The following is a 17,067-nucleotide window of genomic DNA, read 5'->3' on the forward strand; positions in this document are numbered from 1 at the left end:
TGATCGCAATAATGTAAATTGCTCTGGATTAAGAGTGTCTGCTAAATGCCTGAATTGTAAATTGTATAATAAACCAGAAAGGTGCACTCCTGGGAGTGCAGGTCTCCGCCTGCCGCCTGGCTATAGGTTGCCTGCCTAGGGCTGTGTCCTTTGGCGGGTGCAGCTGTCAAGGCACGGGGAAGATGTGGAGGGGAAATAGAGCTTGTACGACAGACAGTGCAACTTTTCATGTTTGTGGTGGCACCTGCAGTGGACAGAAGTGAAAGCATGTTGGAACATCCAATTTGGGTATGATTGATTGGATGTTGTTGAGTTCATTCTATCATTTTTCGTAAGAAGTAGACCCTGCCCACAGATGTTTGAAGGCAATTACAGGTAAACGCCGGTATGGAGTATCAAAACCCTAGACGGTCATTGTCACGTGACTCAATGACAATTCTTCCCAACCTTTTTAGCTTTTTAAGCATGCTTGCATCTGACAAAACCTGAACCCCATAGAACCAGGAAGCTGCTAACTACAGAAATACATGACCTGGACCACTTTATCATTCAATCATACTCCAATATTGTGGCAATTATGGTGTTAGTGGAAACAAACATTTACCTTCCTGTGATTATCTTAATTGGGGAAACGGTCTTAATTGCAGCACAACTACTCTGTGTGTGTGTGTGTGTGTGTGTGTGTGTGTGTGTGGCAGTCGGTCTATTTGGAGGAGAAGGTGCTTTTTGTACCCATGATTTACTTTCAGTGTTGGTAATATGACAGACTGAAGTGACCAATGTCGGCTGTGAATAAGTTCATGTGTTGCCTATATTCTGTACATTTAGGGCTTGTTTGGACTCAAGCACTGAGACACAATTTACAATTTACAATTTAGGCATTTAGCAGACGCTCTTAATCCAGAGCGACTTACATTTAAGCAAGAACAAAAGCATGGGAATACATCACATAAAAGCATTTATCAATATCATGAAACATGCGTAAGCTAAGAAAGTAACAGTGGAATATCTATATAATGAAACTATACATACACTATACATATAAACTATACATATTTACTACTATGCTATACACATGGCGTGCTATGACTATATACAATACAATTATAGTGCTGTCTACATAACATGCTATAAGTCTGTGTCAAATGCTATCTAAGCCAACAGAAATGCTATCTAAGGGGTTAGGGTAAGTGCTATGGGCCATGATGGAGTCTGAAAAGGTGGGTTTTCAGGCTACGGCGGAAGATTGGGAGTGATGCTGCAGTTCTGACTGCAATGGGAAGTGCATTCCACAGTTTTGGAGCCAGAAGGGAGAAGAGTTTGGGACGTGTGGAGCGTTGTCCCGGCGTTTTTAGTGAGGGTACTTCCAGTTTCCCTGCGTTGGCTGATCTGAGTGCGCGGGAGGGTTTGTAGGGTTCAATCATACTTGTAAGATATGGGGGAGCCATACCTTTGGTTGCTTTGAATGCCAGCATCAGAGTTTTGTATTCTGTGCGGGCAGCGACCGGGAGCCAGTGGAGGGAGCGGAGCAGGGGGGAGACATGTGAGAATTTTGGCTGGTTGAAGACCAAGCGAGCTGCTGCATTTTGGATCAGCTGGAGAGGCTTAAGTGCACATGCTGGTAGGCGTAGTATATCAGAAGCAACTGAAAATATTTGTGCCCTTGATAATGTATTTTATAAATGTGGACTCAAATAAAGAAATCGAAGTGTGTGTGTGTGTGTGTGTGTGTGTGTGTGTGTGTGCGCCTGCCTGCCTGCCTGCCTGCCTGTGTCTGTCTACCAGGCAGACACATTTCAGAGACTCAATGACCATAAAGTACCTACAGTAGACGAGCTGGTATTCTGTATGACAGGGATGGCACATGCAAAACCAATGAATATTCATTATTGTCTCCACCAGGCCGAAGGCATGTGGGGAGAGTATGTTTTGCACTCCGTCCGTCCGTGTGTCCGTCCGTCCGTCCGTCCGTCCGTCCGTCCGTCCGTCCGTCCGTCCGTGTGTCCGTGAGCAGCTAATCTCGGCCACCGTTAACCCGCTCGATGCCACATTTTGCACACACACTCCCTGGATGCCAACGATGAACCTCTGCCCCAAACTTTCCAGAACGGCCTGTTATAGCACCACGCTTTGTGCAAAACAAGTTTTTGCACAGTACACCTACAGATTTTGTCCAAACATCACGCAAATTGGTACACAGTCTCTCAACGAAACCGGTCTTTCAGATTTCTCAGACTCCATCCTGATTGGTTAAGATTGGCTTCCAAAGTTCACAGGAGTGCTCAGTTTCAAACAAAATGCTGCAAATCATGAACACATCGCGTGATTTCCGTGAAATTGTGCACCCACATTCCCACTAGGCCGAGGACGAAATGCCACATGAACAATTTCAACTCAGACTCAAGGTGGCGCTATAACTGGCCGAAAAGTGTTTTTACCTCTAACTGCACGGATCTGTGGATAACTTTGTATGCCAACTCCCTAGAGGCCAAGGAAAAACCTTTGCCTGGAATTTTTCACATCTGCTCTTTATAGCGCCACCAGGAGGCCGACATATGTAAAACACATTTTCTATTATTACTCCTTCAGATTTTATCCAAATTTCACGCAAATCGGTATACACTATCTCCATAGTCATGTGATCAACACGGAGCGCCACCATTTCCCATCTTCCATCCTGATTGGCTAAGATTGGCTTCCAAAGCTCACACGATTCGTCCATTTCGAAAAAAGGCCACAAATCACAAACACAGTGTGCAATTTCCGTTAAATTATACACGCACATTTTCACTAGGCCGAGGACGACATGCCACAATTTTTTCCTCAAAATCAGCCTCACGGTGGCGCTATAACAGGCCAATTCCTGTTTTTAGCTATAACTGCATCGATCTGTATACAACTTATGTATGCACACATGGAAAAACATTGTACCTGCATCCCTCCAACACGAACCTCCGGCCCAAATCTTCCTCAACAGCCTGTTATAGCGCCACCATGAGGCCACAACCTGACCTGCCCTGGTGGAGACCTGTGCCGATTGGCACTTTGTCTAGTTGGCTATTGTGTTTGTAACTATTACCTGTGCTATTTAAGATTAAGAATGAGAACCTATGCAGAGATTAAGCTGTAAAGAAGTCTCTCTTTCCCCCTCCTCTCTCTCCTCCCTCTTCTCTCTCTCTCTCTCTCTCTCTCTCTCTCTCTCTCTCTCTCACACACACACACACATACACACACACACACACACACACACACACACACACACACACACACACACACACACACACACACACACACACACACACACACACACACACATGACTAGCGTGCTTGCTCCCACTACTGCAGAGGCACCTGGTATCTCCCACTGTAATTAGTAGCCTTGTTAAAGAAATGGTACAGTTGTGAGTTGTGATAACTGTTTTTCCACATTATTTGAATAAGATTATTAAACTAACCTATGCAGCACAATTGTTAATGGACTAAAAATTTACATTTCATTCAAACTTTCAAATTCTTTAGGAAAGAGAAAAAATATTAAATAAGTATCAGGATTGGAATAGGCCAGTCATGTAGACATAATGACCTGATCCTGATCAGGGCATCCCTACATATATGAATAAAATAACAATAATTATAATAATAATGCAATGAATTTGACCTTGCACAATCCTTAGTGTTAGTTTAAAAAGGTACCTGTAAGACCGGGTCACTTTATGTGTACGAGACACGCTCCCCATGGGTTTGAATGGGCACAATGCCAGTCCTTAGCATGGGTGATGAGTGTGAATGGGGTAGTGCCAGGGCAGGGTGGCACAGAGAGTTCACCATACGCACATTGTTCACACCAGGGAAATGCCTCGTCAGCCTCTGTTGCTCTCTCTGTCTCTTCTTGTTCTTTCTCTCTCTCTCTCTCTCTCTCTCTCTCTCTCTCTCTCTCTCTCTCTCTCTCTCTCTCTCTGTCTCTTCTTGTTCTTTCTCGCTCTCTCTCTCTCTCTCTCTCTCTCTCTGTCTCTTCTTGTTCTTTCTCTCTCTCTCTCTCTCTCTCTGTCTCTTCTTGTTCTTTCTCTCTCTCTCTCTCTCTCTCTCTCTCTCTCTCTCTCTCTCTGTCTCTTCTTGTTCTTTCTCTCTCTCTCTCTCTCTCTCTCTCTCTCTCTCTCTCTCTCTCTCTCTCTCTGTCTCTTCTTGTTCTCTCTCTCTCTCTCTCTCTCTCTCTCACACACATCAACACACTGGCTGACATTGTCTTTTTCTTATACTTTGTTCCATTTCAATGTCACTGCACACAGCATTAGCCATTAGCTAATACACGTTACACACATGCACGCACTCTAGGGTTGGGTGACGATACGAATACATCGTCAATCGCGAATATACGAATCCAATCGCTGAATATTTTTATTAGGCGATTTTTCGGGACGATTTAGCCCAATTAACCTGTAAAGTGTGAGCAGCATGTGAATCAATTTGGGCCAGCAAGCGGCCGTGGAAAGCCCCTCCTCCCGTTATAATGGTATGCTCCCACAGTCCGACTCCCCGCACTCAGCAGCCAGTCAGCAGCATCGGGGAACGGCTAACGGCACTAACCGCAGCCGTAAGAGCCGAGGGAGGCTGTAGCCTACATGTTGTTTAAGCTCCGAGAGTCCAGACCCATGCATTTTAATAATATACAGTCACAACAGAATGCACACTGCTGTCTCGTGTCTCATCACAATCCCAATGCGCCACCCGTGAAGTCGGGGGGAAAAAATAAAAAACAGGCTGGTAGTGTTAGTATAGATGAAGTTAGTTCAGTGTGTTGAAACAGTAGCTACACGCTAAGCTAAGCTAACGATCCCCGAGCCTATACTGTATAGGCTCGGGCAACGTTAGCTTAGCGCTTAGCTTAGAGTTAGCGCCCCTCTGAGCCTGTGCGGGGAGGCAAGACTTCTCCACTGTATAGGCTCGGGGATCTGATCATCAACGTGAACGAACCCCGACACCAGCGCTGCAAAAATGGACAGATCTACAAGCTCTCAACGCGTAGCGAACGGCACTAGTGCAAAAACAGGCAGGACGCGATGCCTTGAGCTTGTGGGCTCCGCTCCGAGCCTCCGACGGACCGGTGCGTGGAGGCAAGGGAGCGAGTTACCCTCGCTGCGCAGCAGAAACAGACTGATCTACAAGCTCTCAACGCCTAGCGAACGGAGCTGCAAAAACAGGCAGGACCCGGCACCTTAAGAGCTTGTAGATCTGAGCTGTTCTCACTTTACTTTTATGACACGAATACATCGTCAATCGCCGATTCTTGGTCAGACGATGGGCGGTTGAAAAAAATTGGCATATCGCCCAACCTTAACGCACTCACGTCATTTTTTTTGCACTTGATGAAAATAAAAGTGCAGAAACTTGATGCTTTTGGTATACATTTTTGTCTATATTCCGAAAATGCAGAGTAATTCAGTTCATCCTGTTAAATTAGTCAATTCAAGTGTAATTGATTGGAATTGTGGTCAATTAGAGATTTCATGATGCATTGAATCCTTTCGGAAAGAATCGTAACTGAATCAACTCAGCTGACGGTGAGGTCAGAGATTTACACCCCTATTACACAGCAAAATCATGAGTGCGAAGTTACTCCGGACTCTTTTGGGTACGTTTTTACACTCTCAGGTTAAAATGTACTCTCATAATTAATTGAACTGTGTATGAGTTGGCTTACACACACACTCGCACACACACCTCACCACCTCACTCTTGTATTTTATGCTCTTTTCAGTCTCCTTTTCTGGCTCCTCACTTCCGTTCAATCTCTTCCTCTCTTCTCTAGACTCTCATTGTGGCTATCTAGATTATCTTCCTCTTGTACACTCACTCTGATTTTTTCCCTTTGTTAGATACCGGTGTAATGTTTTTCGGCAAGGTCGATTCAGATGTTTGACACATCAGTGGAAGGGGTACAGCCTTAGAGTATATATGAATAGAGATGGCATCCGAGTTCTCCTTCCATCCACTTGCATTAAGTTGCTCAAAAGCGCATGAGGCGATTTCACTCCTCCTTCCGTGTAGGAACAGAGTGCATTCTGGGATGGATTTGCCCCAAACACATGAACGCGCTGCCGTTGAACGTGCATGTGTTTGGGTCCACGCTGCAATACCAAATTCGGCCACTATGTCCATTTCGCCTCAGGGTATATATACTCTAAGGGTACAGCTGAGACTACACAGTGGAGCTTGACACAGTGCATCTTGAAAATCGGTGCCCTGTATTTGGCAAATTCCCTGTTTTTGAGTGGTGCGACCATAGTGTGCAGCCACTACAATGTCCAGCTATGTCCGTCCCTCCCTATGTCTGTATGTATATATGTTTAGGGTACCAACAGGTGACAAAGTGGCGCTGTTGAGCTTCACATTGTGCACAGGTGCATGATGGGAAGCTGAGTTTTTTGCACCATTCACTTCAGACGAGTCTCATTTCCTCCTATATACAGGTTTAATGTTTGTTCTTAGTTCAATGTTTGTTTTAAAAACGCCATTGACAATGAAGGGAAAATGTACGTCATCTTGACCCTAACACAAACATTAAATGCCATTTACAATAAAGAGAATTTTGTTTTGACACAGTTTGTTTTACATCATCATTGCATCACCTAATCATAGCTATACCGAATTCCCTCCTCAATGTTGTAAGATGGTAAGAGCGCCCCTCACTTCACACAGGTGTGATTTTTGTGGGGCGCTAGCTCCTCCTATACACAGGTTTAATGTTTGTCTTTAGTTCAATGTTTGTTTTGTAAACGCCATTGACACTGAAGGGAACATTTACGTCATAATGTGCCTCATTACGTCAAATTGTCTCTTTATTGTTAATGGCGTTTAATGTTTGTGTTGGCACCGTTTGTTTTACATCACCATTACATCACCTAATCAACATGACTTAGACATTAATATATTAGCGCATGAATGTATGGTGTGGATGTATCAGGCTTGTTATTTGCAGTGGACAACCTTTTTTCAAAGAAAAATCTTTGAATTTAATGTTTTCACAATGAATACTTCTAATGAGGGAACAAACATTCTCTATTACACATTCTATCAATATCCAGCTAACTAGAATGAACCCCTATTTTGCTTGACATGGTGCCAAGCACTGCACTACATCCTATGTAGGGGTGGCAGACAGTGGCTCAGGAGGTAGAGCCACCAAGGCTTTCCTGGATTAATCCCCGGAGCAAGACACTGAACCCAGAACTTCTCCCAATGAGCAGGGTGGTGACTTGCATGGCTTTCTCTGCGTGTGAATGGGTGAATGTAAAATACATTGTAAAGCTCTTTGAAGGGTCGGAAAGACTTGAAAGACTATAAAAGGTGCTATACGAATACAGTCTATTTACCATGTCTGTAAGAAAAAAGTATGGAATCTCAGCACTGACGGGAGATTGCGTTACTTTTCATGTACTAATGCAAGTTTATCACCCGCAAAGGCGCAAACGAGAGCCCCAAGAGTGCAAGAGTAGAAAAGCTTTGTTAGAGGTATCAGGGTCTTCGGGGTGTTTGACTATAGCCTAGAGCCCAAATTGGACAGGTGAGATTTGGCTCAAAGTCCTTTAAAAAGCTTTGTCTCTATCTGAGAGAGGTTGGCTTTTAAAGCTTCACAGTGTTATGAATCAATTATACATTGATAAAGCCAGAACAAGAACTTACAGCTACTTACATACATGGCATATGCACCAATACTGACAGTCACGCCAACTTTCATGTGTAAATCACAGATTTAATGTATTAGTGATTTCTTGGAAGGCATCTCAAATTGTTTAATGTTTAGCACTTAAACCTATCATAAGCTATACCTGCGACTATATCGGTTTGCGCTTGTGCTTGAAAACTCTGTCCGGAGACATTGACAACTAACCAAGTGGCTTATACTACTGTAGCTACAGTGTGTGGTCACTGTTAAAATATAGAAAACCACAGTGGATCTGTGGGATTGCTTTACATCTGACTCGTTCTTTTCTAGGAATTACTGTGTGTGAGTGTGTGTGTGTGTGTGTATGTGTGTGCGTGCGTGCGTGCGTGCGTGCGTGTGTGTGTGTGTGTGTTGGAGCTTGTTTGTGTAGTTTCTTTTAGTGTGTGCTGTTCTCATTCAGAGGAATGGAGCATTACATCATCACTACATTGGGGTGGAGTACCGTAGCTCCCTGACTGCCCTCACACACTCTCTGCCTCAGTGTCTTTCTTTACTCTCCTTTCCTTCTCAAACGTGACTGTAACTCTTGTTTTACTTCCCTTTATCTCCTTTCTTTCTCTTTTCTCTCTGCCTCTATTTTTATGTCTTCCTCTTCTTCCTCCTTCTCTTGTGGCATACAGGATGGGACAGGCAGTTTTTAACCAAACGAAACGTGTGTACGTACGTACGTGCATGCGTGCGTGCGTGCGTGTGTGTGACAAAAAAACCCACCTAGAAGACCTGCTTTAACTCTAATTGTCTTCAATCAAATTGTTCATGTTCATCCCATTGGACAGTATTGTACGGGATGTCAAAGTTGAACAGTAATTTCCAGAATGCATACAGTATATTCAGAAATCTGACTTAAATATTTATATATTGCCAAGCAGTCTCTTCTGTCTGTCTGTCTGTCTGTCTGTCTGTCTGTCTGTCTGTCTGTCTGTCTGTCTGTCTGTCTGTCTGTCTGTCTGTCTGTGTCTGTGTCTGTGTCTGTGTCTGTCGGTCTGTTTTGGTGGCGTAGACCTAGAGACTCTTTCTAGATGGCATGGTTCCCGTCTGTGCTAAACGGATCCAGGCAATTTGGTAAACATGAGCCCCACATAACCTTACAGTGGCAGAGAGGGTGTGCCTCTCACAGACAGAGAGCAAGTGTGTGTGTGTGAGTGTGTGTGTGTGTGTGTGTGTGTGTGTGTGTGTGTGTGTGTGTGTGTGTGTGTGTGTGTGTGTGTGCCGTGCGTGTGTGTGTGTGTGTGTGTGTCCGATCGCACACATGCGAGTGCATGTAGTATTTTCAGTATGGATTTGCAGTCGTCACTGTGTCAGCATTCGTGGTAGTGTGTGGGTGTGCTACAGGTATGTTTGTTAAAATGAATGTAATTTCAACATTGTGAGGAAGATTTGACCTGTATCGCTGCCTTACAGTATATTGTGGATGGATTGAAAATACTAGAAATTTCTGCCTCAAGACCGCATAGCAATGTTTACCTTTTTAGTGCGGGTCGTGTTTGGAGGGGTGTTGCACAAGCACGCAACTGACAGCAGACCAGTACCCGTTTAAGACCACAGACCGAGTCCATCGAGTCCAATAATTTGTATTCTCTCTCATAACGTGCTGTTCGTTGTCTTCGTGGCCATGATTTGTTCGTACTGTAAGCTACAGTATAACAACTAAGCGCTTCTTTTGTCCACTTGGTTGGCATGTCCCGTCACAGAAGGTTTAGTGTGCTCCTTGGGCAGAGTGACTGTAACCCTCGGAGGACGCAAAGATGGAAGTGAGGTTTCAGTTCGCCTACAGTATACTGCACGGAAATTGGGGCAAAGAAAGAACAAAAATGTTGTCTACATTGGAGTCTTTCACAAAAATCTGGGGTCAATTGGACAAGTGGCCTGCTAGGAGATATAGGAGAAGAGTATAATGCGTGCACACTGCACAAACAACATTCTCCAGTTGTATGGTAAGATATGAGTTTGCTTTATGGTTTGCTGTCTTGTATGACTGACATCATTGTTGCTCCTCTGCTCAGGGCAGGAATGTCAGTTTGGCCTCAAAATAATAAAGGGAATAAATAGCATGCCCTGCTGAGGTCACAGTGGGCTTATGCCCCAGCTGACTGTACCACTTCCTCTTTCTTGTAAATATGTAGACAGTGTCACTTTCCTTTCATGTAGACGTGTCTTTTGTTGAGATTCTTAACTCCCATGATGAGTCCCCATCTTTAAAACAATCGAGTGACTTTGATTGGTGCAGGGCTGAGCATGGATCATGCAATTTATTTCACTGCACATAGTCTTCTACATGATCCTTAAAGGTATATTCAGTGATTTCCCTTAATTCAAATATCACTTATTTTTTTGTTTTGTTGTGATAATCCTCCCTACTATAGAGTGTGCTGACCATATAAGGAGTTCCTCCCTGTCCCCAGTTAACCCCTGGGGTCAAAAAAAACGTAGGTTTCGTTTATTGGCTAGGTGGCCGAGCCTTCATCCAATCAGGATAGAGAGGGGCCTTCCGCCAATCATGATCGAGCGGAGGCGGGCCTTGGTGTGTGTGCTGTTGGCCTGTTGCGTGTCCCCCCAACTGTAGTGCGTGCATGTGCACATCTTGTTACCGGGGCGGACCGGGTTTTTTTCCAAATCACTGAATGCTCCTTTAACTCTTAAAATCACCAAACCGCTAAAATCTTGTTTTATTTGATGGCCTTTGGCTCCTTGTGCCCTCAAAAAATGGACTACTCACTACACCAATGGCCAAGTGGCCTTGCCTCTAACACGACGACATTCCAGGCCTGGTCCTGCTTCTATAGTGAAAACGCAGATCCGATAGAGCTGTACAGTTACAGTATGTATGCCTGTGACATTGGTGTATCATTGGATGGTGAGAGCAACCGATCTATTTCCTGGTCTCACCCTCTTATGGTTGGATTTAGAGACAAGGCCCTTGCAGCTGAATTAGTACACACTGACAGCTATGGTCACAGTAACAGCGTGACACGGAGGGGTCACGCGCACGTAGGCAGTGGCACACACACACACACACACACACGCACACGCACACGCACGCACACACACACACACAACCATGGCTCCTCAAACAGGAAGTGAGGCCTGGCTCAGGCTGCGTCCTGTTACATCTATATTTGTGTCCCCATCTCCCCAAACCCCCATCCCTGACCTGGAGGTATCTATAGCTGTTGGTTCCAAGCTGATAGGAATAAACTCCTCCATACGGCGCGCACACACACAGACTTGCACAACAATAGCAGCTCCATGACCTCCTGCTTATGTAAAGAGCGGAAGCATAAAGCTCAGCTCCCATTTACAGACTGACTGCAGGAGGAGGAGGAACTCAGGGAACAGGAGAGAAGTATGATGAGGATGATGTGGTACGCTTAGTGTCACCCTGGCGTCCTCTTTCTTAACCCATTCTGACCTGAGATCAGATTCTAAAAATGTCTTCTACATCCTGACAGTTTTCTGAAAGAGCTATGTTTCTATGTCAGTCGTTCTTCGATTTTTCAAAAATAGCAGACCTACAAGTACAAGCTCGTAGCTTGTAGATCTGCTATTTTTCAATAGCTAAAGCACAACATAATGCTAACACCAAAAGGGGTTCCCGCCCAAAATGGGTTTTAAACCGCTATGATATTGTCCATCTGTCCATCAACCCATCCCTCACACATTGGCAGTCTGTGTTGTCTGTTTGTTTAAAGCAATGCAATGCTGGCAGCCTGGCACTTTGTTAGAACCTCAGGTTGTATAACTCTTGGCATGCATGTATATAAGACTCTGTTTGGGTCGTCCCTCACGGTAAACTGTCTTTGTCACATCTGGGAACCCATCGGGAAAGGTTTTCTGTTGAGCTGAATTCTGTCTCGGGAGATTACATTTATCTGAACAGTGTATGTTCATTTTTATTTAAACAGAATAGATTGACTGAATAGATTGTTTTGATTATAATTTCCTTATATAGTTTCATGTCAAGGTACAGATTGTTTCCATCACAGCACTTACTGTATGACTCATTCATTTGTGTTTCTCAGCACCAACCACAGCCAGTGCATTGAGAGAAACTTTAAATGAACTTTTATAAATCACAATATTTTATATTGAAAAATAATATATATTTAAAATTTGATACATTTGAATGGTTCGAATATGTTTTTTTCTTTAAGGAATAAAGGTAAAATGTCGGCCTATTTTTGCAGGTATGCATTCATTGTATGGAGACATCACAAACAAGCTTTTATTTTCTTTTGACTGTTACCTCCTACTCTGTCTTTGATTTCTCTCATGTTACACTGATATTTGTTGACTTATAGATTTCTGTGGCACTGGAGAACTTACGGTAATATAGTATAACATGAATACTGTACAGCCCCTAAAAGAAGCAATATAATATGGTGGTCCCAAGTCATCGTTTGGGTACACGTGTGTCCAGACTCCATATAGACGCATAAGTCCACACCATCGATAGAAACACTGATGTGGTCTGTGTTCTCTACAGCATTGGGTTTGGTAAAGTTAATTATGATAATAGGCTTAATATTTCTCCTTTCCCTCCCCTCCCTTCATTGCTCTCTCTCTCTCTCTCTCTCCAGTGGTGATCAGCCAGTGGCAGGGCGAGTCGAAGGAGCGTGTCATCTCGCTGGTCCTCACCCACCTCCCGCTGCTCAAGCCGGGCAACGTGGAGGCCAAGGGGGAGTACATGCGTCTGCTGCCCCGCATCCTCGCTCACACCATCGAGCACGGCCGTCACCTGGAGGAGTCGCGCCAGCTGCTGTCCTACGCCCTCATCCACCCGGCCACGTCCCTGGAGGACCGCTCCGCCCTGGCCCTCTGGCTCAACCACCTGGAGGAGAGGGCAGCCGCGCGGGGCGACTCCCTGGAGAGGCCGCCCCTCGCCGGGACCCATCACCATCAGTCCACTCCCCCATCCACCCTCTCCTCCTCGGGCTCCTCGTCCTCCAACACCTCCTCGTCGGGGAACCTCTATCCCACGTTGCACCACCACCAGCGCTACGGCTCGGACGACCGCCTCAACGGGTGGCAGGGCTCCAGGGACTCAGGGCTGGGCGGAGGCTGGCACCAGCAACAGCAGGGCTGTGAGAATGGACACCTGGCGCTCTACCCGTCCTCCTCCATGCCCTCTACCATTAACACGGTCGGCATCAGTGGAGGTAGCAATACCAGTGAGTAGTACACCACTCTCCTCCTCCTGCTGATGTCAGTTCATTCTTACTGAAAGGGATAATCTATCTATACATTAACAGAATCTCTGTTTGTGTGTGTCTGCCTGTCACGGTGCTGGTGGGGTGTCCACACTGGCTTCCCTGATTGGTTGAGCGTTTGTGCAGCTTTGCTAATGTAAGTGGAAGCGTGCACAATAGAACTCCATTCAAGCTGCAGTGAATCATTTTATTTTATGTTAGAAAGTATTTTTTGCTGTGAATTACATGCACAGAGGAACTAGAGAGGGTGACATGCAGCACAAGTCATGAGCCAGGATTCAAAGCTATGACTTGGTGACTGCGCCTATGTTGTGTGCATGCTAATTAGCTCAGCCACCTATCACTGCTTAGGTTTATTCAGGTCCTGGAAATACATTGACATGGGATTTTTATCCCAGACCTACCAGATGCAAGGAAAATATAATTATTAATTAACCACTGTACATTTAAGTTATTCCACTATATTTTAGGTCTATCTGCCATTTTTCACTTTTCCCGAATTTAAGCTGTTTAGCTTATATTTTTTGTGAATTCTGCAGAGTTTGGGTATTACTATATGCACACTAGCGTCGGCCACGTGCTCTCTCTGTCACGGTTACGGTCCCTCAGGCTATGGGATCGGCTCTGTTGTCACGGTTACGGTCCCAGCCAGTCGGTGGACTTAGCGTTAGGCCTACAGAGTGTACACGTTCACGCAGAGAAGAATGGCAGCAGTGCAGAGTACAGACAGCGCTACATTTATAAACGTCTTTGATTTAGGAGCCGTGTCCACACAAATTGCGTTTTATGAGCGGAGGAGCGCTTTGGAAATCATGTTCATTGCGTTCGCAGACAGAGCATAACAAGCACAATGTTCACATGAACGTGGTGTTATTTGCACAAATAGCGTAGCTGCCTGAAAGCATGGACTCCTCATGGTTGTGCTAACGACTTACGACTCAACGTCAGGTAAATGACGGGGTTGTTACACGTACTGCCTTGATCAAATGAGCAGCCCCCTCTCCTAAAGTTTAACTAAGCATATACTGTGTACACACACCGCATAACCCAAAGTCTGAAAACACATCCCCGCGTATAGACTTACTAGACCAGTATCCTACTCTGGAAATTATGCAAGTTGGGTATGCACGCCCCAACCCTGATCTTTAACCCATATTCACTTATGCTCATGCAAGGTGGAAGTTTGTTAGCACACCGTCTGTGGACGAGTGTCGGCTCGTTTCAGTACGCAGTCACACAATTGAACAGACAATTACTCAGTTACTCATCATAACCCAGTCATGGTTGTCACACTGTGGTCATACCAAATACACCCCCAACACATCCACAGAGCCGCCACACAGAGTAACTGGAGAAGATGAGCTGTGGAAGGTAGAAGGTGTGTGTGTGTGTGTGTGTGTGTGTGTGTGTGTGTGTGTGTGTGTGTGTGTGTGTGTGTGTGTGTGTGTGTGTGTGTGTGTGTGTGTGTGTGTGTGTGTGTGTGTGTGTGTGTGTGTGTGTGTGTGTGTGTGTGTGTGTGTGTGTGTGTGTGTGTGTGTGTGTGTGTGTGCGCGCGCATGTGTGTGCACTGTATTTATACACACATACAACTGCAGGGAGACAAGGGTCTGTTGAAATTGAAGATAACTATGGTTGCAGCAGGATATTTACAGACAAGAATGCGAGGGCTATGTTTTTTTCTTGCTGGGAGATGAAGGAAACAGCTGAGGGTTTATAAATAAAGACACATTTAAAGCCCTTCGCTCACGGCTCCAAGCAAGATCCTCCTTATTCTGGACTGTCAGCAACTTCAGTCCCCCCCCCCGACCCCCCCCCCCCCCCACACACACACACACACACACACACACACACACACACACAAAAGACATGAGGATTTCACAACTGGCAAACTAGTTGCTCTTTGATGCTGCCACTACTAGCATCTTCTAACACGCTCATTATGAACGATTGAAAAAATATTTTTTATTTTTATTTTACATTCACTTTGGGGGGGGGGGGGGGTGTCTTTATGTGGGGCTGTCTTTTGTTTTCAGTATTTTCAAATACAGAAAATACAGTATACCGTACATTTGCTGCGTACATTACAATTATCCAGAATATGTTTCCTCAATTTAAATTCAGATCAGAGTCTGCTATAGGCAGAACACTGTTGTTGAATTAAACTGGGATATGTTGTTGATACATTTTAAGTAGTATCAAATCCCTCTGATGAGTGAGTGGCTGTATCAGCTGTTTGTACATTGAAGACAGTCACCACTTTGAAGGTGATATTATTCTAGGAGTATTTTATTCAGCGATCTTATTACCTAAAGTCAACTACCAGTGCCCTGAACCCACTTCCGTTACATACACTGTGTCCGTCTGGCCATGCTAGTAGGTAAACACATCAGTATAATTGTCTGAGCTCATCAACCTATATGCTATGCTGGGAATGCTCATCCCCATCGCATCGGCCTATTTACCCCGCCCAGCACTCGGCTCTATCCCAAACCACAGCACAACATGCCACCCATCCCTTCCCATGTAAGGCTGCCTTTGTGGGGCACTGTATTTAGGGAAAATGGCTAATATTTAGGGACTGGAACTTGTAATGTTAGCTGGGCACCTATTTTAAACGGGGGCCGTGAAGTCCTATACATAGTGTCAGTAAGTGGTCCACATATAGGAAGGAGGAGACGGAGTGAGAGAGAGACTGGTGGCAGTTTACACACCGGCATAAAGCTCCCTTCTCCTCTCCATCTTTGATTCTGTTTACCTCCCTCTCGCTGCTTCTGGAATATTCCAGGATTCCAGGGCGGTTCTCTTTCGGGTGCTACAGAAAGGCCTACCTGTTGTGTGTGTTTGTGTGTGAAGTTTTGTTGTTGTTGTTGTTGTTTTTTAACTGACCCATGCACACAACCCAACTTCAGCGTCAGGGTTTTCCAACCCCACAAAATCAAACGGTTTGGTTTGGTTTGACCCCAACTGCTCTACGTCATGAAAGCAGCTCGAGCAGCAGAGATACAGTATTCAAGTAAAAGAGAGCAAAAGGGTGCGACAGAGAGGGAGATTTGAGAGAAAGACAGACAATCTTATGGCTTCTTTATACTTTTTCACACAAGTATGATTTTCATTACATTAATTTCTGCCAAGTAATACGTTTGTGTATGAATTGCGTTTACGGCTTCCCTGTGGTTTATGTGGTTTAGAGGTTTCATAGCTAGAATATGTACAAAAAAGAAATGTGCAAAGTGAAAATGTTAATGAGAAAATTCTGGAAGATATCCAGTTGTGATCCTGGAATGTAACCAGCCAAGCATCTGGAGCATTTCTGTTTATTTTGCGTATAGAGATATCTAAGATAACAACTAAGATATCTAGTTGTTATTGTCCACAGGTAGGAATTGCTTTCATAGCCATTTACTGTAGTTTGATGTCTGCATGTTTCAGGAACGTTATTCCATCAAATTTGTCTGATGGTGACGGCGGGATACGGGTAATGGGGGGGGGGGTTCCCCATTACAAAAAAAATAATAAGAATCATGAATCAATGAAACTGTTGTCAGCTCAATGTACAGTACAGTAGAGATACGTTGTACCAAGCCTGAGTCTTCTCCCTCTGAAACAGTCTGAAATTATTCTTTACAGTGAGTGAACACCCGTTTCCCTTTATCCCACTACTGATGATTATATGATTGTAGTTACATAATTTGTTTCCCCTCAAAAGAGCCCCCTATAACTAACAGTTGTGGCCTGCCTCTGTTGACTTTTGCTGTTGTCCTGCAGTTCTGTCGAGTGGCGGAGGCAGCCAGCAGCACAGTCCCTTGAAGCGCTCCGTGTCCCTCACCCCTCCCATGAGCGGGCCCAGCAGTCAGCCCCTGGGCCACGTCTGGCTGTCCCAAGAGGACCTACGGGCCACTCGGGGCCCCGCGCTGGACCACGCACCCCTCTCCCCCCAGAGTAGCATCGCTTCGTCGGGCAGTGGAGGCAGTGAGCATCTGGAGGAGGCTGGTCTAGGAGGAGGGCATCGCAGTGCGTTTCATGAGGAGGGCAGCGGCATGAGGGGTGCGTTGGAAAGATGTATGGCTAGAAAGAGGCAGATAGTCACTGTCATATCAATGATCACTGTGATGCTTCCTTTTTTATAGGGGAAGTGAC

General features: G+C 45.1%; 1 protein-coding gene across 3 annotated transcripts in view; it reads left to right on the top strand.

The window, feature by feature from the left end:
* samd4a (sterile alpha motif domain containing 4A) overlaps positions 1 to 17,067 on the top strand; it is an 85,502-nt gene that overhangs the window by 31,952 nt on the left and 36,483 nt on the right. For 2 of the 3 annotated variants that reach the window (XM_083791425.1, XM_083791424.1), the window contains exons 3-4: positions 12,301 to 12,891; positions 16,696 to 16,974. In XM_083791425.1, the coding sequence (XP_083647551.1) occupies positions 12,301 to 12,891; positions 16,696 to 16,974 (870 nt within the window). The remainder of the gene's footprint in view (positions 1 to 12,300; positions 12,892 to 16,695; positions 16,975 to 17,067) is intronic. The other variant, XM_083791426.1, reaches the window with a different exon arrangement.

The sequence above is a fragment of the Protomyctophum parallelum genome, assembly GCF_964188405.1.
Source record: "Protomyctophum parallelum genome assembly, chromosome: 2".
Classification (NCBI taxonomy): domain Eukaryota; kingdom Metazoa; phylum Chordata; class Actinopteri; order Myctophiformes; family Myctophidae; genus Protomyctophum; species Protomyctophum parallelum.